Source organism: Nelusetta ayraudi, unplaced genomic scaffold (assembly GCF_046127955.1).
Source record: "Nelusetta ayraudi isolate G7.1 ecotype Tasmania unplaced genomic scaffold, CSIRO-AGI_Nayr_v1 ptg000004l, whole genome shotgun sequence".
NCBI classification, from domain to species: domain Eukaryota; kingdom Metazoa; phylum Chordata; class Actinopteri; order Tetraodontiformes; family Monacanthidae; genus Nelusetta; species Nelusetta ayraudi.
In genome coordinates, this window is record NW_027466054.1 from 15,238,004 (window position 1) to 15,261,664 (window position 23,661).

The 23,661-nt window shown below is 47.5% G+C and overlaps 3 protein-coding genes across 3 annotated transcripts; all 3 read left to right on the forward strand.

Annotated features, from left to right (window-relative positions):
* The first annotated feature begins 703 nt into the window (after positions 1 to 703).
* LOC142895851 (cysteine-rich protein 1) lies at positions 704 to 2,479 on the forward strand. The gene is made up of 4 exons (XM_076037169.1): positions 704 to 1,164; positions 1,964 to 2,058; positions 2,152 to 2,206; positions 2,283 to 2,479. Exons 1-4 carry the CDS (start codon positions 1,122 to 1,124, stop codon positions 2,291 to 2,293), a joined length of 204 nt encoding a protein of 67 aa, XP_075893284.1. The 5' UTR covers positions 704 to 1,121; the 3' UTR covers positions 2,294 to 2,479.
* A 1,816-nt stretch (positions 2,480 to 4,295) lies between these two features.
* On the forward strand, positions 4,296 to 17,298 carry pi4k2b (phosphatidylinositol 4-kinase type 2 beta). The gene is made up of 11 exons (XM_076037182.1): positions 4,296 to 4,864; positions 11,196 to 11,344; positions 11,873 to 11,953; positions 12,063 to 12,182; positions 12,274 to 12,405; positions 13,676 to 13,829; positions 13,958 to 14,025; positions 14,992 to 15,094; positions 15,564 to 15,697; positions 15,816 to 15,875; positions 15,978 to 17,298. Exons 1-11 carry the CDS (start codon positions 4,504 to 4,506, stop codon positions 16,149 to 16,151), a joined length of 1,536 nt encoding a protein of 511 aa, XP_075893297.1. The 5' UTR covers positions 4,296 to 4,503; the 3' UTR covers positions 16,152 to 17,298.
* A 2,138-nt stretch (positions 17,299 to 19,436) lies between these two features.
* On the forward strand, positions 19,437 to 23,164 carry htra3a (HtrA serine peptidase 3a). The gene is made up of 7 exons (XM_076041161.1): positions 19,437 to 19,907; positions 20,585 to 20,684; positions 20,825 to 21,044; positions 21,583 to 21,774; positions 21,911 to 21,943; positions 22,519 to 22,633; positions 22,785 to 23,164. Exons 1-7 carry the CDS (start codon positions 19,619 to 19,621, stop codon positions 22,790 to 22,792), a joined length of 957 nt encoding a protein of 318 aa, XP_075897276.1. The 5' UTR covers positions 19,437 to 19,618; the 3' UTR covers positions 22,793 to 23,164.
* The last annotated feature ends 497 nt before the right edge of the window (positions 23,165 to 23,661 follow it).

Below are 23,661 nucleotides of genomic sequence, written 5' to 3' on the forward strand. Positions count from 1 at the left end.
GTCAGTGATTAAAAATGGCAATTATGAAGAATAAGATGATTAAAAACAAGAGAGACAAATGAGTGTATCAGTAAAGCTGTAACCAGCACACACAACAATGAAGTCAAGGCTGTGGGTTCGGCCTCCTACACTTTCCAGGAACTGCTCGTGTCCTTCATAAGCGAGACAGTGGTGCCACTGACAGCGAGGGAGCTGGAAGTGCACAGACCTCTCCCTGTCCTTCACGCTGACTTCTGCTGCTCCATTCAGCTCTGCCCAAGTTCACCAGAGTTCATCCTCTTTGTCCGGGGCTGCCTACTGTCTCCATCCTTGTCTCAGCCGTCTCTCCTCACCCTTGTCCCTCCCGGGGTCCACCTCCATCACCCCTCCCGAGGGGATAACCGCCTCCCCCCACTAGTCTGCCCTCAGCCAGCCCTGCCGCACCCCTCACCCACCCCTCTGCTCTCCAGCTGTAGTTTTTTTCTTTTTTTTAATGTGACGTCAGCGAGGAGATGCACAGCGTGTCAGTATGTCTGAGAGAGAGAGAGAAAGAGAGGAAAAAATGAGGTGGACTGAGAGAAAGAAAGAGATAAAAGCAAGAGTGTCGGGTTTCCCTTTCGGTTGAAAGGATCAAGTCCTTGTTTCTAATCTAGAAAAGAGGCTGAAAACAGCAGGTAAGGAGAGAAGTGAGGCCGGAATCTGAGCCGTTTTTTGTCTCTCTCCTCCTCAGTTTCCTCTCTTTCTCCTTCCCCTATTCTTCCAAGGCAGCAGGGGACCCAAAACATTTGCAGAAAAACTCCCACATATGATCGCAAAAACCACGGCTGTTAACGAGAATCTGGCCATCTCTCTTCTATCACCCAGGCGGCAGCCTTTTACGGCAGCCTTTTACCTCCGAAATAACAATTCTTCTCTTTTCCTGTGACGTGTCTCACCACATCCTGGTTTTGACTTCTCGAGACGCAGACACATCAGGTTTAATGGTTTTCCTCTCAACTTTTTTTGGGGGTGTTCTTCTCACACTTCTGCAGTTGTACACTGTTTTTCTCACAGGATCTATTTTTCTCACGGGGACGGCAAAAAAAAAGAAAAGAAAAAAAGAACCTGTGTCTGCACAGCATGATAAATAATTGTATGCTATTATGGTAGGCTACTGTCCAATCTGTGGAAAGCCGGTTTATTTCGGTGAGTCCAGTCTTCAATTCTTCCTGTGTATGTCCGTCTCTCGCTGTCTATACGTCTGCAGCTTTTTTTCTAATGGGATGTTTCTGATTTCTTGTTTTTTTTCAACTCTCTAGAGTTGAGTTTAAGTCAGTTTAAGACGCTGAATGAGAGACACACATTAAGGTCAATCAGGCATTAAAAGTATAAAGTCAAAAATATTATAGATGTCCTCTCTGTTGTTGATGTGTAGTTAGGTCAAACACATGCCGTCTGAAACAGTGAGAAATGCACTGTTTTGCAAAACACACCTGGCTTTATCCCCCCCGAGGACAAAATTCAGCCTTTATGCAGCCTCTTTCCTTTTTTCTTCTTCTCTTTTGAGCTCACACAAATGCACATATGCACTCAAATCCATTCCAACAACAGGATGTGGGTCAAGTCAAAACTAGCTTGCATGGTGCTTTCTGGGTTTCCTCTGTACCTTCTGTCACTCTTTGCTGAAGCCTCTCCCACATTCGAGGTTGGTTATTGGACGCAAAACAACAGTTATTATCAAAACTGTGTTTTTGTTTTTCTGCTATACTGCTTGTGTCCAATACATTTGTTAAGATCAGCACAGACTGCCTTTTTGGCAAACAGCCTTGCTTTTCACTGACATGATTCACAGCTTGGGCTGACTTTGATTTCTGAAAAGGCATTAAAGTGGCATTGAAGTTTCTTCATTAAAAAATGCATAAGAGCAAAACATTCTCTGATGTCTTGGACCAAATGTATGTGAAAATGTTCCACATTCCCTCTCAGACGCTTTTTTTTGTTCTAGGCGAGAAAAAGAGGTCCTTAGGGAGGGACTACCACCCGTTGTGCCTGAAGTGTCAAAAGTGCATGAGGACGCTCACAGCCGGACAACATGCAGAGGTAGACAAGATGGCATTTAAGTACAAAAACTGAGAGCAGATGGGTTGGATGGGCGAGTGGGAAAATGCAATTAGTACTGTTTGTATGTTTCAGCATGATGAGAAGCCGTACTGTTCACACTGCTACCTGAGGATGTTTTGTTCAAAAGGTACTGCCAAACGCACTAATCTACATGCAAGTCCTGCCGGAACGCCTCACCTGAGCGTGTGAATCTCTCTCGACAGGTACCTGGTGACTGGTGTCAGCCCAGCAGCTGAGCCCAGTGCTCCATCAGCAACACTGACCTCAGCCAAGATGAACAAATGCAGGAAAACAAAAGACACACCGAGGCCGGAAACGATTGGATTGCTGATTAAATAAATAGCTTCCTGAATATGACTACAAAGGAAACATAAAACCTTGTCACTGTGTCTGAAAATAATCTATTTAGAATTAACTTTCCTCCTGCATGTAGCTATTTACTTATGCATGTAAATCAATTTACTGTATGGAAAATTATATTTTTATACACCCAAGCCTAAATGCATTCATCTCCGTGGTTGAAGGAGTCTGTCGGCTTTATGAGGTAATGGAACTGACAAATCGAATCAAATCGCCCCAACAACACGTACACTAAGAAATTAGTTGAACTGTGAGCCTCCCCCTGTGCCCGGCTGAAGCAGCCAGAGGGAAAGAGAAGGAGGGGAAAGAAAGGAAGAATGAGTGAGGTTGGTTGCTGTTGGCAGAGAAAAGCTGATCTGATGCCAGCTGAAACTGCTGGAATGGGTGCTATAGTGGGGTAAAAATGGATCTCTCTCTCTCTCTCTCTCTCTCTCTCTCTCTCCTCTCTCTCTCTCACTCACACACACAGACACACAGACACACACAGAAACATACATTCACAAAAAAAACTGCTGCAGGGGCCTTGTCGGCGGGTGACAGCAGAAGGGCTTCACACACACACACACACACACACACACACACACACACACACACACACACACACACACACACATGCAAACACACAGAAAGCCACGCGAGCTGCAAGGGTTCTGTGCTTCCCTTGTGGGGCGTCATGTGTCACACGAGTGACAGTTTAGGTATTTGTCCTTGAAGGGTAGGGATGCAGAAATGTTGGATATGAATGACAAAGGAGGGGAGAAAGCGTGTGGAGAAGCTGACGGACAAAGGGAGCAAGAGCCGATGGCATCATTTGAATATGTCGCCCAAAAAAAAAAAAAAGACCCGGCAGAAGAATTGGCTTCGTCGCTCCAGCGTGTTTGAGCCCGTCTGCCTCCCTCTCACCCCACAGATCACTCCTTCATCCCTCCCTCCTTCCTCCTTATCCTTGCACCCTCCACCCCCTTCACCCCATAACCCCTACCTTGATAGATCACATGTCTGCTGTGATGCCAGCTGGCTGACTGCTCATTTGCATGTGTGTAGCTCCACTTCCCTATTAAAGGGATGTGTGGCCGTGGAGAGGATGGAGTTGCAGAGGGGCTGGGGGCGAAGGGACATGTGTAGCAAAGAGAGCCTCTGCTCTGTGACCACGTGGGTCGACACTCTATGGATAAATTGAGGTAAATTAGGAAATCATATGTATATTAAGACTTCAAGAGTCACATTCAAACATATTTGTATTTTCAACATTGCCCTGCAGTACGTGTGTGGTCTTTGAGTAGCAAGGAGTTACTCCCAAAACTAATTAAATCAATTTGGCTACGATGGCACTTGCTTTTGGGAAGAAAAAAAAAAACCTGGACGTTTGATCGGAAAATATTACACTATTGTGACTGGATGAGTGAATGTATGCTAAAACTTACTTTGCAATAGCACTTCATTTATGTGCCACTGTCGACATCTAGTGGTGGCTTGGGATCTGTGCTCTATTCACACATGGCAAGGACAAAGTGCTGAGGAGAATGGAAGAGAAAATAGAACTACCAATTACACTAGTTATTCTTCAACAATATACTACGTCTTCTACTTCTACTACTACTACAATAATAATAATAATAATAATAATAATAATAATAATAATAATAATAATAATAATAATAATATGTTTATACAATCATTTCAATCACTTCATTTCAGACACGGTTGGCTGGTTGGTTGTTTGATGGTTTCAAACGACATTAAATGTCCGAAACTCGGTTTGCGCATTTTGTAGTTGTACTTGAACGCATGTTCCCACTCCACAAAGAGCACTTGAAGGCAACTCTGGCCAACAGCCGTCTTCAGCTTCACGCATGCGCATTGGCTCAACAAGGAAGCAGCAGCCGGGTGGATTATGTGGACGTATCGGAGATCGAAAGCAGCTGCTTTCGAATAACTTGCGTCGCTTTTTGCCCACCCGTCGAAACGATGAAGTCTTTTTGAAATGGAATACCTAAACATTAGAGGCCATTCGTCTCACTAAAATACAAGTTAACTCAAATGTACTGACAATACTGAGCCACAATGATGACAGAATGCGACCCGACGGAGACGGAGAGCAGCGAGCCAATGCTGGCCGCCGGAGCCACGGCGCTGACGACTCCGGAGTGCAACTTCAACTCCTCGGAGCGGCCAAAGGTGTTGTTCGACCGGAACAGGCTTGGCTTGGGGCTGGCGTTGAACCCCGGCGCCGCGGTGCGCATTTCGGGCTCCTGCGAAAGCGTGTTGACGGAGCTGGAGACGGACGGCTCCGGCGAGGAGGCGCTGCTGTTGCCTTGCATGGCAGGAAGCTCGGCGTCTCCGCGGGGCTCTCGAGAGAAGCGCGGCAGGCGGAACAGACACAGCTCGTCGTCGGATAGAGACACGCTGGCCTCCCCGGGTAAGTGTTCGGGTTATCCACTCACTTTGACCCCGTCGAGTACCGGTGGTGACATAGTTCAGAAGCCCTCAGCCAAACTGCGGGGACGAGCGCTACCTATGGTTCAGCGCAGTGGTACATTTGTTTATACGCGATTGGTTGAGCTAGACGGCTAAATAAAGGTGTGCCTTGTTGGAGGTCAAAGTGTTTCTACTATTTCTTTCTCTTTTTTTTTTGTTTAAACCTCTAACTGGCACACCCACCCTCACGGGCTTTTGAGGGTCTGGTTCCACTCAACCGTTCGGTATTGAGACACTGATTCATTGTTGAAGAAAGCTGCATTGTCTCTAAAATGCTAAGCCACCCTGGATGACACTATTCACGCATTCTTCTAACATTGACGGCATTCACACGTGTTCACATTGAGCGCGCGACATTCCCAATCAGCCACGTAAGGTCCAAGTGTTATCACCAACTGGTGAGCTGGCAACTTGACTCTGAACTTTAGCAATAAATGACTTGCAATATTAGTGTGTGTCTTTTAGGCACTGACCAATAAAGTTTCATAGTACAATCACTGAAATGTTTGACGTTGTGTCTGAATACATTCCCCAAATCAGTGTGTTTTAGTTTTAAAAATACACAGACGATTTGAAGAACGCTGTGTAAACCCGTGTTTTAAGTCAGTGTGATTTACAATAGTGTCCGCTTCCCCCGTGTGTGTGTGTGTGTGTGTGTGTGTGTGTGTGTGTGTGTGTGTGTGTGTGTGTGTGTGTGTGTTATACGACCGCTTGTACATCATGAGATTAGTATGACAAAAACCAAGAACATGAAGAAAGTGTGGCTTCTTCAAACTGTGGCAGACTCTCAATAGACCAATCATTAGGGGTGTGAGTCTTTCACTCACAAAACGATCCGATTCAAATCTCGATTCACAAGCTACGATCCGATTCAGGGACGATTAATAAGAAATAGTTAATAATTTGGTATGATTCGATCCGATTCGGTTCAGTGCGATTCAATACAAATGGACAATTTAACCCCAAGTGCTTATTTTTACTTTACCGGTCTTTACTGATCCAGGGCTCCATCAACCGATGCACTCGGATCTCATACGTCACAGGCCGATAACCGATTCAAATCGGTTTATCTTTACACCACTACCAATCATCGTGGCAAACGCCGTAGCTTGCGTACATGAAAGCTACGCCAACGTGTCTTCGCCGTCAACGCCTCGCCATCACTCTCATTCCATATTTTCTCCTCCTCTTCAAATACGCCTCGCAAAATTCAGACGACGGAGGCCCTCATGCAGACGTCGTCGCAAGCGAAGGTACACAACCAAGTGGAGTCTCTGTGGTTTCGTGTCGCTGGGTTGTTCATCTGTGTAGTGTAGGTTGTGGTGAAAAAAAAAAAAAAGGGATCTCGTCCTCGACCCTAATTGGATGCAGCGCCCCGCCACTCTCGCGTCGCCCTCTCTTGTCTCGTCGCTCAGCACGCAGCTCTGAAGCTTTTGTCTGCCACTACGCTCACATCTGTGGTCTCCCACCCGCTGTTGTGCGACCATTCTCGAGCAGGGCTTAGGTATCCAGGGCACAGGTGAAGCGCGCCGAGCCGCAGGTGACCGCTGTTCCATTTTCCCCACAGCTCGTCTGAGATCCGCTTTCAGATTTTATCTGCCGCCTCACAAAGTGTGAGTTACTCGAGGTGATGTGGAGCAGCGCTGTCCTATCACGGCTCCTCATCTCCATGGTGATCTTTACAACGCAGTGTCCACGGCATCACTGTGAGAGTTTCGGACTGCTGCCTGAGTCCATCGGCCGATGGATTTCTCATCGCTGAGCAACAAGTCACGTGAAGTCATCTGCTTGTGCTTATGGACAGCATAGAATCCTGCTCAGGCTGTCCGCTAGTGCCGGGAGGTTGGGCCAAACATTTATATCACAGCGCATGATGGTGTTTTTTCATGCATTAATGGGTGTTCACCACATTTTCTAACTATTTACAGAGGACCTTCTGTTGCAAATTGCCTCAGAATGGTCGAGTGAATTTTACAGAAAAAGTTTCATATCCACATGAGTGTTAATGCAAGTTTGCATTGAGTGCCCGGCCCCACAAACTATGCTGCTTACAAAAAAGTGCCACGATTCAAGCGATGGATTCAGAATGCATGACATCACAGTCCAGAACCTTTCTATTGTGCAAAGTATGCAAATAACTTAATAGTAATAATAGTAATAATAATGGATTGTATGTATTGAGTGCTTTTGAAGGCACCCAAAGCGCTTTACATTGAACCCATTATTCATTCACACCACATTCACACTGGTGGTGGTAGGCAACATTGCACACAACTGCACACAGTATAGAAAGTCTCGTTCCCGCGTAACTGAAAAGTCAAGACTCCTCCACCACTGCACGTTCTAGAAGGTGACTGAAATAATATTTAAATAAATAGAAAGACACTGCTCAAGCCCAGGTATAAAACACTGAACAACAACTGTAGCCCGACAACATTAAGAGGAGCTTCCTCCTCGGGTCACTGGCCACTAACCGCTCTGGCAGAGCACCTCTTTCTGCAGTGAAAGAGGTGCAGCGAAGGAAGCAGCCAACCGTGGACTTTGAGTCAGACATTAAATATGCACAAGGCTGCCGTGTAAGCAAACAATGGCAGATTGGCAAACACTCTGTCGTTGCGTACGAGGGATGATAATGATGATGGTGATGTTGGTGGTTTGGGAATTTGGGAGAGAGAGTGAATGTGTGTTTACTTTCCGTGCTGCATTCTGCGTGGAAATAATAATCCGAGGCATCCCCTCCCTCCTGCAGCGACCCTGCCTGCCAAAATTATCATGGGAATTTATCAGCAGTGCAAACGCACGGCCGCCGTCGGGGAAATAGGAGCCACTTCACTAAATCAGTTGCTGCAGATTGAATAATGAAGAAGAAGAAGTAATCTGGTGTGATCCACTTTGACAAATTGTGTTGTAGATCAGAGTCGTCCATCAGGACCTGCATATAATCTCCCCTCAGTCCTTTGTTGGCGGCCCATTATTCAGCAATTCTATTCACTATGTTCCTCCCTGAAGACCAGACCAGCAGGACTGCTTGCTGTTATTGGGGCAAATGAACACATGTTTTTCAATTAACTTCTTTACCTAAAACACTCTTGTCAATGTCCTCGTCGACTGCACTGTTACTTCCTTATTGTCCATGAATCTAAAACACAGAATCTGGTATTCAACACACGCAGTGTCATCTACCAGGGTGAAACTGTGGTCATACCGTGCCTGTTATTAACTATCTGAAACATTCTTTGCATGCCAAATTATCAGTTCAGTGGCGACTGAAATGTGTGCGCACTGTGAGAGTCCGGCCACTACTTCACTACTTCTGCATTAAGGCAGAACTGCATTTTTATCACTTCACTCACTTTTTTTTTTTTTGTTTTATAAAAACACTTTTAACCCAGTGTACGCAATTGTCTTCTCCCAATTTCAATTCGGAACTGTTTTATGTCTTGTCCTGTTTATCACCCTTATCTGTTTCAACAGTGTTATTTGTCTGCTGCCCCCTTGGCCAGGACTCACTTGTAAAAAAAAGTCAATCATCTGAATGTAATTTTCTCCCTGGTGTGTCCGACTGGTGGCAGCTAATTGTCTTTGGAAAGTCTGGATTCTAAACTATACCACCGTTGATACACAAATGCATGGGAACGTTCAGACTTATTCAGGAAAAGTCAGTTTGAGCTGCTGAGGTGTGCGGGCGTCAGGTGGAGAGGAATAAAATACATCCGAATTAATGAAAAAAAAAAATGGTGTGCCCTGAAACAGGACTCCAGTAAAAGCCAGAAGTCTATCTTCTCAGATTATCCAGGTCCCTGATGTAATAGTTTCATATCTCTCCCCTTTCTTCTTTTTAATTTACCCCAGCTCCCGTCTAAGCGAATTAGCTTCAAAGCCGTCTTTGTTTCTCCTTATCTCCCCGGGACAAATGGCGCAGCGGCCGCTCTCTCTTCCCTTTGTCCGCTCTAACCTCGCTCTTCCCCCCCGTTCCCGAACCCGTCTCGGTCCCGGCCTCCCTCTGCGACTGAGGCCGAGCATATGGCCGAGTGCTAAGCACGGTGTGAGGAGCAAACGCCTGAATGTGTCAGTTCATTTGCTGGCCTTTCATCAAAGAGGAAGTGGGGAGGGCATCACAGAGCCGTCACTTCCAGGGAATTCTTTCAGCTCAGGCAGTCGGGAGAAAATCTTTTTAGGACACAAAATGGCATTCACACGTTCCACTGTGTTGCCTCATAGCGACAGGGTCAAAGTCCACCGGCTGGACTGTTGTGTCAACGCGGCCTCGTCCGCGGTTCCGATGCTCGTTATCATTGTCACGGAACAAACGGGTTCGGCGGAGCTGCGGTTCCAAACTTTCTCCTTTGTGGACGCAGTGATAATAGAGTATGTGGTAGACTGGCCTTGCACAGTGGTGTGATCAGTTCCAGCCTCTAATGACCCTGAGCAGGATTAGTGGTGTTAAGAGTGAGAGCGGGTGAGCGGCCCCAGATGCTTCACCTGAACAACCTGAGCTCATAGAGGTGCACAGAGCGCTGGGTTACTCAACAACATCAATACTTTTCATATATGTGATTTTTAAAAAAAAAAAATTTAAACTAAAAAGCAATTTGATGAAAGGCAATATCACTTGAAGCATGTTTCCAATGACAACAGTCTGCTCAGCTCTTCTCACTCCAATTCATGGACCATTTGTTCTGTCCTAAACACGAGCGCCCTCACTGCGCTAGCTGCTAGCGTTCTTCCTTTATTGCTCTATAAATAGTTTAGTTTATTTCTTTTTAATTCATATAAGTTTTTCATCTGTGTTGCACTGCATGTTGCTGCAATGCAATGTGGGATAAATGAAGCCGTTCTATTCTATTCTGTTCTGTTCTATCCTGGCTGGACTTTAAATCACGAGCAACATTTACTGACTGGGTCACACATCGAAATGCACCAGTCTCCTTGCGTGTGTGGGAGGCTCAGTATCAGGAACTTTGTGTATCTGCAGGACTAATTGACTGATTAATTGGAGGCTAAATCGACACAGGAGGAGGCAGGATGAGTGTCGGGGGAGGAAACGCATTTTTCAAAGTTTACTGCCACGTGCAGACATAAATAAAGGTGTATTTTTGAGATAATCTCTCCCTCCCAAAGGACTGAGTGAGGACGGAGCTTCAGCGAGCTGCCTTTTATCTTAGCTTTTATCTACTGGCTCTATATTAGAGCAGGCTCGCTGGCAGTGGGAGGAATGCAAAGTGGTCCTGGGCTCTGTGCAGCAATGGAGCGAGTGCTCGACAAAATACCATAAATGCAAAGAAAATACACCTTGCTAGTCCTAGAAGGATGTTTTAGAGGTTGTTTTTTTTTTTATTATTCTCGTAAAGCAAACACATAACATGTGTCTCCAGCCCTTTTCACACATGTGCTTTGTCACTGGATTGGTGGAGGGTTTGCCCAGGGGACCCGTACGTCTGAACACAATAGCCGGCATTTGACCCAGGCGCCGCCTCCTTGTTGTGAGTCCAGGTCAGTGCCGTGCACGAACAGAACAGACAACGTCCAGACTGGAGGTGTGCTCATATCGATGACGCGTGCGCGTGTAGGACGGCTAACCCGCAAACACGACAAATGATTGTGACTGGAGGAGAGTTCCTTCTTGACAAATGTCAGCATGCTGGACGGTGGAGGAGACCCGCAAACTTCTAGCCGCTCGGGCTGAAGCCGACATCGTCAGCCAGGAGAGCTCGGTCGTTTTGGGCCGGGTCACCAAGCGGCTGCAGCGGAGAGGCGTTGTCCGCACGGAGGCGCAGATCAAAACCAAGCTCAAGGCGCTGAAAAAGCAGTACCAGCAGATAGCCGAGCACAATGACCAGAGCGACAGCACCAAAATCTGGGCCTACTTTGCGCTGTGCGAGGCGGTCTGGGGGTCAGGACAGTCGGTGAAGCCCACCTGTTTTCCTGCGGCAAACATGGAAGAAGCGCCAGCTTCCAGCAGCTCTAGTTTTTCTTCCGCCTTGCCGTCCACCTCCAACTGCCTGGATAGCGGCTACGCAGAAGAGGACAACATTGAAACGTGTGCGTCTGGGGACGAGTCTGTTGTGAGCTCAGGTAAGACCAGAGCTGGGATTTTCCAGCGCTGGCATTCAAAAAGAAGACAGGCTTGTTGGCGTATGCATTTCAAGGAACTTTTATTTTGAAATCCCCCATCTGCCATACAATATCACCACAACGCCCCTGTACGGTGAAAGGGTGAAAAAACGGTTTTCCTCCCATTGGGAAGGATCGTAAATATCATCTTTCTGTCCTTTCAGGCAACAGCGGAGACTTCAATAATTTCCCAGACGATCCCGAGTTTGCAGACATCGTCCAGACGGCGGAGCAGGCCATCGAGAACGGCGTCTGTCCAGAGCGGATTTCCCAGGGTTCCAGTGGGAGCTACTTTGTCAAAGATCCCAAAGGGGTACGAAGAGGTTTTTTGAGGAAGTGCTTTACACAATATACTGATCAGTATGTCCATCAGTTAGTTCGTCATTCATCCTGAACCTTGTGGACTTATTAGGTCCTGACAGGCAACGTCCTCGTTCTAACTCTGCTCTCCCAGGTCACCATGTACCTTCTCTTTATTATAATCATTATTATTATTATTATTATTATTATTATTATTATTATTATTATTATTATTATTGTTGTTGTTGTTGTTGATGCTATTGGTACTGTTGTTATTAGTAGTATTGGTATATTTGTTGGTAGTATTATTATTAATGGGAGTAATAATATTAATGGTGTCATTGGTAGTACTAGTAGTAGTAACCTGGGGGAAGCAAATGTATAGAAAATGAGTGCAGGAGAAGGGCTGAGATTAGACAAGTTTGGACTTCTTCCTTCTCCTTTTTGAACATCTGTGATTGCATTTCTTTTTGTTTTCTTTCTTTATGTTCAAAATAAATTTAAATAATCAATCAATCTTTTTTTTTTTTTTTTTCTTCAGAAAATCATTGGCGTTTTCAAACCAAAGACGGAGGAACCTTACGGTCACCTGAACCCCAAATGGACCAAATATTTCCACAAGGTAGAATTCATGACCTGGTTCTTGTTTTTATTTTTATCTTAAACCTGTACAAAAGATTTTGTTCCGTAACCTGCTTTGGACCCTCCTGCTGTTTGTTCCTCGTCATCAGCTGTGCTGTCCGTGCTGCTTCGGCCGAGGCTGCCTGCTGCCCAACCAGGGTTACCTCTCCGAAGCTGCCGCCTCATTGGTCGACACCAAGCTCGGCCTCGGGGTGGTGCCCAAAACGAAGGTGGGTTCCGAGCAGGTCGTGTGCGTCCCCATTGGGACTCCCGACAGGGGCGGACCTCGCCTCACTCTCTCTCTCTCTCTCCGCCCACCAGGTGGTGTACCTGGCCAGCGAGACGTTCCACTACAACGCCATCGACCGAGCCAAGTCCAGGGGGAAGAAGTACGCCCTGGAGAAGGTGCCCAAGGTGGGCCGGCGCTTCCACAGAGTGGGCCTGCCACCCAAGGTAGGTGCCCAAGAGCCGGGCCGCTGCTTCACCTGCCTGTCGCTCTCCACCCGAGGGCCTCTCAGCGCAGTGCGTGAGCCGTGCCAGCCTCCTTCAACCCCCCAGATATCTTTCCTCCTGCGCCGCAGACAGCACTGTTGCGTAGGTGGTGCTGTTACCAGGGCTGCGGCGCCAACTGCTCTCACTTTCCTCGCCGTTAGAGTGCGACAGGAGAATGTTGGTCTGAGCAGCAGCAGCAGCAGCAGCAGCAGCAGGACTGTTTAAGGCTGCATTTTCTGCTTTTCTGGATCTCTGCATCCTCTCTGCATTTCAAATATTGCAAATTTCATCGGAGGTCTTTTGCTTTTCATCTCCTGCTGGGGACTTTTCATCAGTAGAGGAGTGTCCACCTGGAGACTCGAGGTCTCGGGTTCGATCCCCAGCAAGCCCACGTCAAAAGTGCAGCCTCAAAGGAAGTCCAGCAAAATCCTAACAGCTGCTTTCAGTGCAGAAACAGAGAAAAATCCCCTTTTGAAATGCGAGAGTTGTCATTTAGTTAGTTGGTGCAAATAACACTAAAGTCAGCTTAATACAATAACAAAACAAACAGTAATTACACAATAGGGCCCCTTAAACTGCTGAAAGGTTTGGAAAGGCTGAACTGCTGGGTGAAACAGGGCTAATGAGAATCATCTTCATCATCATCATCTTCATCATCACCATCTTCATCAGCAGCAGCAGCAGCAGCAGCATCAGCAGCAGCAGCAGCAGCGGGGAACTCTTCCCTGTTCCCTGCTTTAAACCCTGTGTGGTCCTCCTTCCCTCCTGCTCACCATGCCGAGCCGCCCGGCAGCCGCGTTCATGAGACGTCCTAAAACGCTGTAATTAGAGCAAAGCGCTGCGAGGTTCTGGAGTTTGCTGTCTCATCATTATGTAATAGCTGCCGCCGCCGTCTCGGCGAGGGCCCAGAATAGACGGCGATGCGGCGCTGGCACAGGACGGCGAGAAGAATCGTGCCACGCTTGATTCCCTCCAGCGGCACCGGAGAGACGGCTTGATTCCAAATTGAGGTGTAGAAATTAGAGCTCATTTCGAGCTGATGGAGAGATTTACTGTCCCTCAAACTGTCATTCGCTGCTTTGCTCACCGTCTCCCGACTTTGACTGCTGTTTAGGAAGCTCAGCCACATTTGACTTTTATCCCCATGAGTGGAAAACAACCTGCTGTCATCGGCCGATCCCCGTGCGATCCCTGTATTAATGCTTCCGTCCTCAACGGCCCGCACTTCCAGGTGGGCTCCTTCCAGCTGTTCGTGGAGGGCTACCGCGAGGCCGACCACTGGCTGCGGCGCTTCGAGGCGGAGCCGCTGCCCGAGAACATCCGCAAGCAGCTGCAGTCGCAGTTCGAGCGGCTGGTGGTGCTGGACTACGTGATCAGAAACACAGGTGAGGGGAGACTGGCATCACTCGCTCCGCCTCTTCGGCTTTCGGCTGGCTTAGGAATGCGACTTTCAGCCGTTGGGATTGAAATCGCCTTGACTTGTAAAGTCCCCCCCCCCCGCTCGTGTTTACAGACCGAGGGAACGACAACTGGTTGATCAAGTACGAGAAGCCGGGAGAGGGAGGAGCCAATGGACAGAAGGTGAGCTCGGAACATTACGACAACAAACGAGGGAAAGCTTAGCAGCGCACGCACGTACTCGGGCGACAGGCGCTGAATTGTCCCTGGTTGGGCAGCAGCGACGACGACGACGACTCTCTGGGGAGCGTCGCCGGATCTGACAAGCTGAGCACGATCCGAGTCCCGGCCATCAATCGTTGCTGATGAATAATGAGCACAGGTTGTCAAACTTCCTGTCCAATTACTCAAAGCACCCCTGAGCGGTGATCAATACCCAGTTTGTTTGGCTGTCTGCTGATGAATCGCCAGGCCACTGCAGCAGCGCCGCTGACATCCTCCCCTCTCTGCCTCCTGTCTGACAGAGGAGTTGCGCTGTGGAACGGTTGCAGTCAGGAGATGAAAACCTAATGTATAGAAGTTGCAGAGACTACAAAATGAAAACACTGCGATCGTGTGAGACGGAGCAGTCTTGTCAGGCTTTTTGGTTTTGTTGGGGTATTTTTGTGGGTTTTTTTTCTCTCATGCACCTCTGGACTTGAAAATCATGCACAACCCCTGGCAGAAATGATGCAATCACCAGTCTTGGAGGAGGTTCATTCAGTTTCGTTTTGTAGAAAAAAAGCTGATCAGAGAGATGCCAGAAAACTAGAGTCATTTAAAATGGCAACTTTCTGGCTTTAAGAAACACTAATGCAATGCTTCTCCTACGAGGTTGATTAGCTATTTAATTGTTTGCACTGAATATTAAGAGCAGGGAGAAAAAGTGTCAGGACTATAAAAGTTACTCACAACTTTAATTTCACAAGTTTAATTATAAAGTGACAGGAATAAGTTTTGCTTTTTTATTATTTGTATTTGTTTTTTGTTCTTTTTGCTGATGTTGCTTTGTTTGTGTCGGGGGTAATTCCAAATTCTACCTCAATTCCATTTCACTGTTTTTATCATGTTCAATGAATTCCCAAACTGAACTGAACTGTGCGTGTGCAGGATGCCGAGTGGTCGGAGAGCAGCCAAGACTCCTGCATCAAGATCGCAGCCATCGACAACGGCCTGGCCTTCCCCTTCAAGCACCCGGACGAGTGGAGAGCCTGTAGGTTTGACTCAGTGGAGTCCCGTTAGAGCTAAATGAGCCAGTTTTACCTAAACCGTTTTGAAGGAATCGGCCCGGAGAAACGGCTTCCTCTGATTCACAGAACTCGGGGCAGTTTGTCTCCGTCGAGTCGGAGCGACTGGGAAAGATGTTGCACTGAAACAGATTTGCAGATGAACAAAAAGCAACTTGTGAATGTTTCCTCTGTTTGTCTTCAACTTGGATTGTTTGCCTTCATCTTCATCTTCAACTTGGCCAATTGACAGAATTTGTCTCCGTGATGGAATTTGTTTTGTTTATTCTCCCCTTGAAAACAGCCGGCGTCCCTCATCAGCAGCCAAAAAAAAATTCTCTTGCTTTTAAAAATTTTGCTGATGTGCGTATTCCAGCAAGGAAAACTGAAGTGAACTGGAGGCTTTAAATCTCTTCAATGTTGATCGAAGTCGTACCTCAAATCTGCCCCCGTCAGACCCCTTCCACTGGGCGTGGCTCCCCCAGGCCAAGGTGGCCTTCTCCCAGGAGACCCGAGACCTGGTGCTGTCCCGCCTCTCCGACATGAACTTTGTCCAGGACCTGTGTGAGGACCTCTACGAGATGTTCAAGGTACAAGACGCTTCTTCACCTCAGACGTGGACCTGGAAACCGTCTCCACTGGTGGTTCAGTGGGTTTGTTTGACTGACGGAGGTTGTTTTTTTTTTTTTTATTCTTCTCCCCCATCAGACCGATAAAGGCTTTGACAAAACCATGTTCGAGAAACAGATGTCTGTCATGAGAGGACAGGTGAGTCCTTTTGGAAACAAAGCTCTGTCATTTTGCTGCTATTTCACGCCTCTCTGCTCTCCTTCCTCATTCCTGCCGCCCTCCTCCTCGCTCCGTCTCCAGGTGCTGAACCTGACCCAGGCGCTGAAGGACGGGAAGAGCCCCATCCAGCTGGTGCAGATGCCGCGTGTGGTGGTGGAGCGTAGCCGCACGGGCGGCCAGGGCCGCGTGGTCACGCTGGGCAACGCCTTCACGCAGACCTTCCACTGCAAGCGGCCCTTCTTCTCCTCCTGGTAGCCCCACGGACGCTCGTGCACGGAGGAGACGAAAACACACACACACACACACACACACACACACACACACACACACACACTTTGGAGGGTGACTGGAGAGCACGGCGCCACGAGTGAATGTGAGAGAAAAGAAATTGCACTTCTGAACACTTCACCGTTCTGTACAGAGGCTGCAAAGGATCATGGGAGCTCGGGGTCAATGGTTACCACGGCGAACCCCACCCCTCTGCCCCCGGCTGATTGGCTGTCCCACAGAGGTTAGGGGGCTTTTGTTTATCGTATTTCTGAACCCACCCAAAGCACCAGCAGAGACTCTGAGTGAAGAGAAGAATCGTGCACTTAGAAAACCACTGGCTCCAGCCAGCGAGCCGCGCTCGGCTGGTGTTTGGGCATAAAAGGGAGAATTAATTTATTTTTCTTTTGGGCAGGTTTTCTCTTTTCTTTCTAGAACGCTCTCAAAGGAAAATCCGTGACCGGATAGTCTGAAATGCGTTTGCTTTCACCTTGCAAGATAATCAATTTTAATGCAAGTTTTGCGTTTCTGTGTTTGGCTCCAAACGAATTCCCCCGTCCGCCCCCTGGTGTTTGTTTTCAAGACCACATGTGTGGAAAATCCAGTGTCTTCAATTCTCACTACTGCCAAAATCTTGAGGTTGGGAGAGGATTTTTTTTTCTTTTTTGCTAATTCCTAAATCCGCACGAGATGAAACTGCTATTTGTTGAAACTTGAAACGCGGAGGACGAGAAATAAGCAAAGTGCTTGAATGTAATCTGTTTACGGTTTCTACCCAGAGCATCGCTCCGAAAACATTTCAGCCGACGCTGTCAAAACATGGACTCCTCTCGTAACCATGAATGTATTTGATGTTTGACACGTATTTATTTTTTGCTGGCGAGCACCTTTTTTTTCTTTTTTTTGTTCCACTGGAAGCCAGAGGGACAACGACGGCAGCGACTCGTCCTTCCTGTTCCTCACGTGTCCTTTCAAGTGGAAAAATCCAAAAATCAAGGACAATATTTCACACTTGCTTGAGGCCGTGCTGTTTTTCCAATGTATGCATCTTGAAATTTTTATTCCAACTGGATGATTGTATGAGGAAAAGTTGTATATTTAACATATAAAAATAATAAAAATTGGCAATTTTGAAGCTTTGTTCCCGCTGCCTCTTACATCACAAAGGAAAACACTGTTTGTGTGAACACACACACACATGCGCAGTTAAAAACCCAGCACTGTCAGCACACATTGCCAACAGAGGCGTGTCAGCAGACGTGTGTTGACAGTGTTGGTACATCTGTGACGGAGCTGGAAAAGTCTCACCCATCTAGCAACTGACTAATGGAACAGGGGGAACAGCAGTTCCTCTAAATGAGCTATTACGTAATAACAGTAAAGGTCACAGCTGCCAGTAGTTAGAAGTGTGTGGGGGGGGCACCAAAACATCAACCTTTTGTGTAACTGCAACTTTTTTTTCTTTTTTTTTTGGGGGGGGGGGGGGGGGTGATTCTGGAGTCAATCTAAAGTCAGATTTTAATTTCTTAATTATTTACTCTTAGCTTAGAAAAAAAAAGACTAGTTTAAGTAAAACGTACGACTAATTCTATAACATTAGGTTCAATCTTTTAATTGTCCCCCATATTATCCAAACTTCATTTTGCTAATGTTTTCATGCAACCAATAAACTGGGCATGAGTCCAGGAAACCACCTCGCTGTGAGAGACTGTGTGTGAAAATGCTAAGAGAAAACCGTTTTATTCATTTATTTATTTATTGCTTTCAAAGCTGTGGAAAACAGCATGGCTGTCGCCAAACCAGCTGATTGGATAGGCAAGTTGATCCAAAAGCCAAAAGGCGCAAAGCTGCGTTTAACTTCCGCATCCCCGCACTTCACTTCCCCGCAGCAGGTGGAGGCCGACTGATTTTTTCTTTTTTTTTTTTTCTCTTTTACCCCTAACGGAGACGTCGGAGAGCAGATGTTGTCGTGTGGACACGAGCACGTGCATCATTTACCTGCACTCATTAAGGCCTTCACATGCATGTGCAAAAACGGAGCACGTGCGCCCGCACACGCCCACATAACTTGCACTGTGTGGCGAAGCTATTCTCTGCGGGCACGGCACGGCACGGCACGGAACTGTGCATGTTTGTGTGCGACAGAGAGCGCGAGAGCGAGCCAGTCGACGGCAGAAGAGAGGAACACTGCCACCATGCGGAGGTTTTAATTCCTCAGCGTTTCGCCTTATCTGCAGTCCGTGCGCGTCTCCACTGGGGAAACGTGACCAAGTGCAATGAATAGACTTTTTCTCTCCCTCTACCTGTGCTGCCCTTGAGTGTTTGAGCTTCCCGAGAATTACTTTCTGCAGCGTTTCAGAGAGATTTTCTGCTCTGCAGGTCACCTGTTAATTCTTAACGAGAACCTTTTAACGTGCGCTGCAGTGGCTTCACAGCCACATTTATTCCTCTCTCAACAACCATCTCAAAGCTGATCTGTTAACCATTATTGTTCCTGTTTTTTTACTATATTTATTTTAGCAGATTAAATCCATTTTTTCCAGATCAGGCTGTCCAGGCCATGTTTAGCATGAAAACTATATCTAGTTTATGGTATCATGCATGTCTACATAATGATTTGCAGCAGATCCAGCTCCTTTCCACCCCTGTAGGAAATCTGCACTGCAGACTCCTTCCCTGGAGGTGTTGGACACACCTGGTTCTTCAGACCCAGACATGGCGGCGGCGAGCTCCTGAAGTGCTCCAGCTCCTCACTGATTCACTGGCCCCCAACCTGAGCGATGTGGCCTCGTCAACACACCCTCCAGGGCCTTCACAGCAAACTGCTGCACCGAGGCGTTTGTTGGTTGATCATGGTGGGTAAACCCCACTGTGTGGACCGCAGCTGTGGTCGGCCAGGAGAAGCATTCCTGGCGAGGAGACAACTAAAGGGACCCCGTGGGACTGACCTGATAGGTGGTGTTTTCATTTGTGATATTTTATATTGAATTAAATGGTTTTGAAAAATGTCCAAATAGCACAGCTCGATGATAGTTTGGTTGAGAATTTAAATAGCTTTAAAGATCCTTCTGTGTGCAATTGAATTTGGGTCACGATAAAAGGCACCCCCAAAGTGTCAAAGTGATGTTGCAATGTGTTTTAGCCCACCACTAGCCTGCCCTTTGTGAACTTACTGCCCCTGTGTTGGCTTTAATCTCAGAACAGTGACCGACAAAATCCAGATTAGTACTCTGACGTCTTCGCAACGGCTCCACTTTCTGACCTTCAAGTCAGAAGGACCGAGAGTTTCCTGAAACACGGAACTCAAACCTCTCTTGAGAGTTCATCCGATTTTCGGACAGTAGCGGCGGCCACTGAATCACGTGTCGGTGGCTCCTTCGTTTTCAACCCTCGCGATGAAACGTCAAGCACGACCTTAATGCGTCAAAGCAGTTTGGCGCCCCCTCCTGGTCACAATGCGTCTGCTTCTCGTGGCGCTGGCGGCGCTTCTCTTCGGCCGTCACTGCGCAGCCAGCGCGTTGTATCCCGGCGAGCACGCGTCCAGGTGCGACCTGAGCGCGTGCCCGTGTTTCCGGTTCCCCGTGGGCTGCGTCCAGGACAGGTGTCAGTGCTGCAACGTGTGTTCGCCGTGTGACGGCGAATCCGGCGACGGCCTGGACTACCTGTCCTCCGGGGGGGACGCGGGGCCCGGCCCCTGCAGGAGGGAGGACGGCTCGTGTGGACGGGACGGCAAGATGCCCGTCGGTGCGTGAGAGGAGATCAGTCAGTCGCTTTACCAACAATGTGTGTCAGAGTTTGTGTGAAAGAAAGAAACAGGAAAAGTTCTCCCCCCCCCCCCCCCCCGCCCCCCTTTCGCTTGATATTCAACTTTTTGTTTCAGTGCATGCTCTGTAAATAGTCCCTTTATGATGTCACAAAGAGCACTGATAAATTTCTATGGTCGATGCTAACCTCCTTCCCCCTTCAACCATGTTGAAACCACACTCTCCCTCAGACCACCTTGCTGCTGCCTTGTTTCAAAGGAAGTTCCTACAAAGCATCAGCTTTAGCGTGAGATAAAACCAAGTGAGGTTGTAAACAGAGGGCTTCATAAAAGTTTTCTAGAGATCTGTAGAATTTTTTACATCTACTTCTTGCTGCTACATTGGAGTCTGGGTTAAAAAAATAAAAAAGATCAAAGATGGCTGTAGTACAGGACCTTTTGTGCCAACAGTGTAACATCACACGTCAGACCATTTATGGATTCATCTTTCTTTTTTTTTCTACAGTTGAACTAAAATATTTCTTAAACCATTGCAATTATAATTTATGCATTTTAGTTGGTGCGTTGATTTGCTGCTCACTATTGTTTTGGTTGTGCAGTTTACTATTTAATTTTATCCTGAACAGTTTTCTATATTTTTTTTAAAATGTCTCTTCAGGTCAGTTCACCTCCTGCAGCCCTCGCTACACCTGCAACTTCATCGCTGACGTCGTGGAGAAGATAGCGCCCGCCGTCGTCCACATCGAGGTGATCTTAAGGTGAATGCACTGAAACTTACCCATCATCCTTTTCTGTCACAACACACAGAGGTTGTAAAATCATTCTGCTTCTAAGTTCTGCTTTTGTAAAAAAAAAAAAAAAAAAAAAAAAGAAAAAATCCTCCGTCCTTCTCCACAAGATCTACGTTCGGCCAGGACGTGATTCTGTCCAGCGGCTCCGGGTTGATCGTCAACCACACGGGGGTGATCGTGACCAACGCCCACGTGGTCAACATCGCCGCCACGGTGCCGTGGAGAACCGAGCTGCGGGTGCAGCTCCAGAACAGCGATGTGTACGTGGGGATGGTCAGAGACGTGGACTGGAAGACCGACATCGCCACTGTGAAGGTCAACCCTCAGGTGGGGGCAACCTGCACGTCACAGACTGTCAGCTCTGTTTATGTTCATGACTTAGTGTGGAACTGTGTGGAACTGTGCAGATGGTGACAACTGTCTAGGTCTCTGGAGCAAAGACTTTTCAGATGGTCTTTTACTCCACAAGCAGTCTGTTTCCTTGTAGTTGCAACACGACCAGGAAGTAAATTGTCTTCAAAGCCCCAGAGGAAGAAGGGGAGCTGCGGGAAGTGACTGTGAGCCTTGTTGCTGCTAAAGAGATTAAACAAACAACGGACAGATCTCAGACCTATTTTTGTTGTGTTTTATGCTTTATTTTAAGTCCAGCTTCTCCTTTGAATAAATTCTTCACCAGATAGATTAAAAGAATTTGGTTCTCTGTGACTGCTGGGGGACAGTTTGATGTTAGTCCATGCTATGACGGTTCTAGAACTTTTCCAGTAGTCGGCGCTCTTGCATTTTGTACGCAACAGGATTAACCCCAAACCCATATCTGGTCGAAGTGCTTCGAGGATTGACGAGCCTCCTCTCCGTCTCCCGGCAGGACAAGCTTCCTGTGCTGTCTCTGGGCAGGTCAGCTGACCTCAGGCCAGGGGAATTTGTGGTTGCGATCGGCAGCCCTTTTGCCCTGCAGAACACGGTGACCACCGGCATCGTCAGCACCACCCAGAGGGACGGCAGGGAACTGGGCATCAAGACCGGCATCGGCTACATCCAGACTGACGCCATCATCAACGTGAGCTCAGCACAGTCGCCTGCACATGTATTATCACCATGAACCCACCTTCATTTTTTAGTGTTGATGTGGACGATGATGCTAAAACCCTTGACGTGACCGTCTTTGTCTCTTATTTCACATTTTCCTTGAGAAGCATGGGAATTCCGGAGGACCCCTGGTGAACTTGGTAAGTGGTGCTGCCACACAGAATGTGAATATTTAACCAAAAAGACAGATCCAGCCAATCAAAAGCTTTGGATCATAGGCGCTAATGTCCATTCTGACCGCCATAAAGCTGGGGAGGTCACTGAGGGCAAGGTAGGGTTCTTCCTATCTCAAAACGGTTTCAATTTCGAGACTTCAGAACAGGTATTCGCCATCCAATGGATGAGGTCACATGACTCTGTCCATCGTTACAGTCAATGGTCTTCACCTGTGGTGATGAAGTGATTCCGTGAAGTTCAACAACACAACAAACTTTATCTTGAGGTCCAGAAGCCGACAATGAAAACCCGTGATTCGGAAACTAGTGCTGTCATGCTGTAGATCAACATCAGTGGAATTCCTCTTACATAATCAAAACACTCGGGCATCTGCTGTGTTTAGCTTTGTATTTTATTATTTATTTTTTTTATTCCAGGGTTTGGCACCAATTTATCAGGCCTCTTTTTGAAAAACACTGCCACATTGAACAGTGTTTGAAATCTGGCCATCATCCTCATTGTTTGTTTGTTTATTTTTTTAATGTATTTTTTCCTGCAGGATGGCGAGGTGATTGGCATCAACACCATGAAAATCACAGCGGGGATCTCCTTCGCCATACCGTCAGACAGGATCAGCCACTTCCTCCTGGAGACCTACTCCAAACACAGCCACGGTCAGTGTTCCACGGCAGCTGTCTCCTTTCACCTCTGGGTTTAGCACCAAAATGATACTGACGGTGGAACATTGTGATGAGCCATATAGTCACAAGTCTCTTGTACATAACAGTAAGAGTTTAGCCTTTTTCTGTCTTCCGTTCTTCACAGACGATTAGGGGAAAGTGGTGGGTGGCGGAGGAACGAGGACGTCGGTGAATTGCTGCATCTTCTTCTTGAGGTCTGGTGCACATGAAGGTTGTTCGCCTGCACACCCAGGCTCACGTCGCGATGCCGAGCTGCAGCCTCTTCCAACGCCTCAAGACCAAAGGAGGGAAATATTCTGTGTCCTCCTTTAAGATTTTCCCTCCCGCCAGACGCTGCGACCGTCTGGGCCGTGTCAGGCTGCAGTGTGGACACGAACGCCGAGAGCGTCGCCTTGAATAAAAGACGACAGAATTTGAAAGAAATAAAGAGAGGGAGGGAGAGAAGAGAGGAAGCACTGAAACTACTGTCACTGCAGCAAATTACAACTGTTTCACCCTGCAGGGCATGTTGCTCAACGTGCACTCCTTCTGAGTTCAGAGCTCGTCTGGTGTCACTGGCCCAGATGTGTGTGTGTGTGTGTGTGTGTGTGCGTGCGTGCGTGTGCGTGTGCGTGCGTGTGCGTGCGCATGCGTGCGTGTGTGCGTGTGTGCGTGCTCGAAGTCCAGCTAGAACTTATTGTCGCAGCAGCAGCAGTGTGCCAGACTGTCTCTCAGACAGAGGACACAGCTGTTTACCATCGCACTGACAGAACGCTGCATTCAGTGCGCAACACTGAGCTTTAGCCGTGGCTAAAAGGGGACTAAAGCAGAAAGAGAGCAAAAAAAAAAAAAAAAAATCAGTTTACGCCTCCGTGACAGTGCTGTTTCTATTTCATGTTCAATGCCAGCGTGAAACAAACGAACCCAAAATAGCAACTCAGTGAACCCAATCTTCCAGACAGCTCCATCCATCCACCGTCTTAACACTAGCGGTAGTTCTCCCACCGGCCACTTGATGGCGT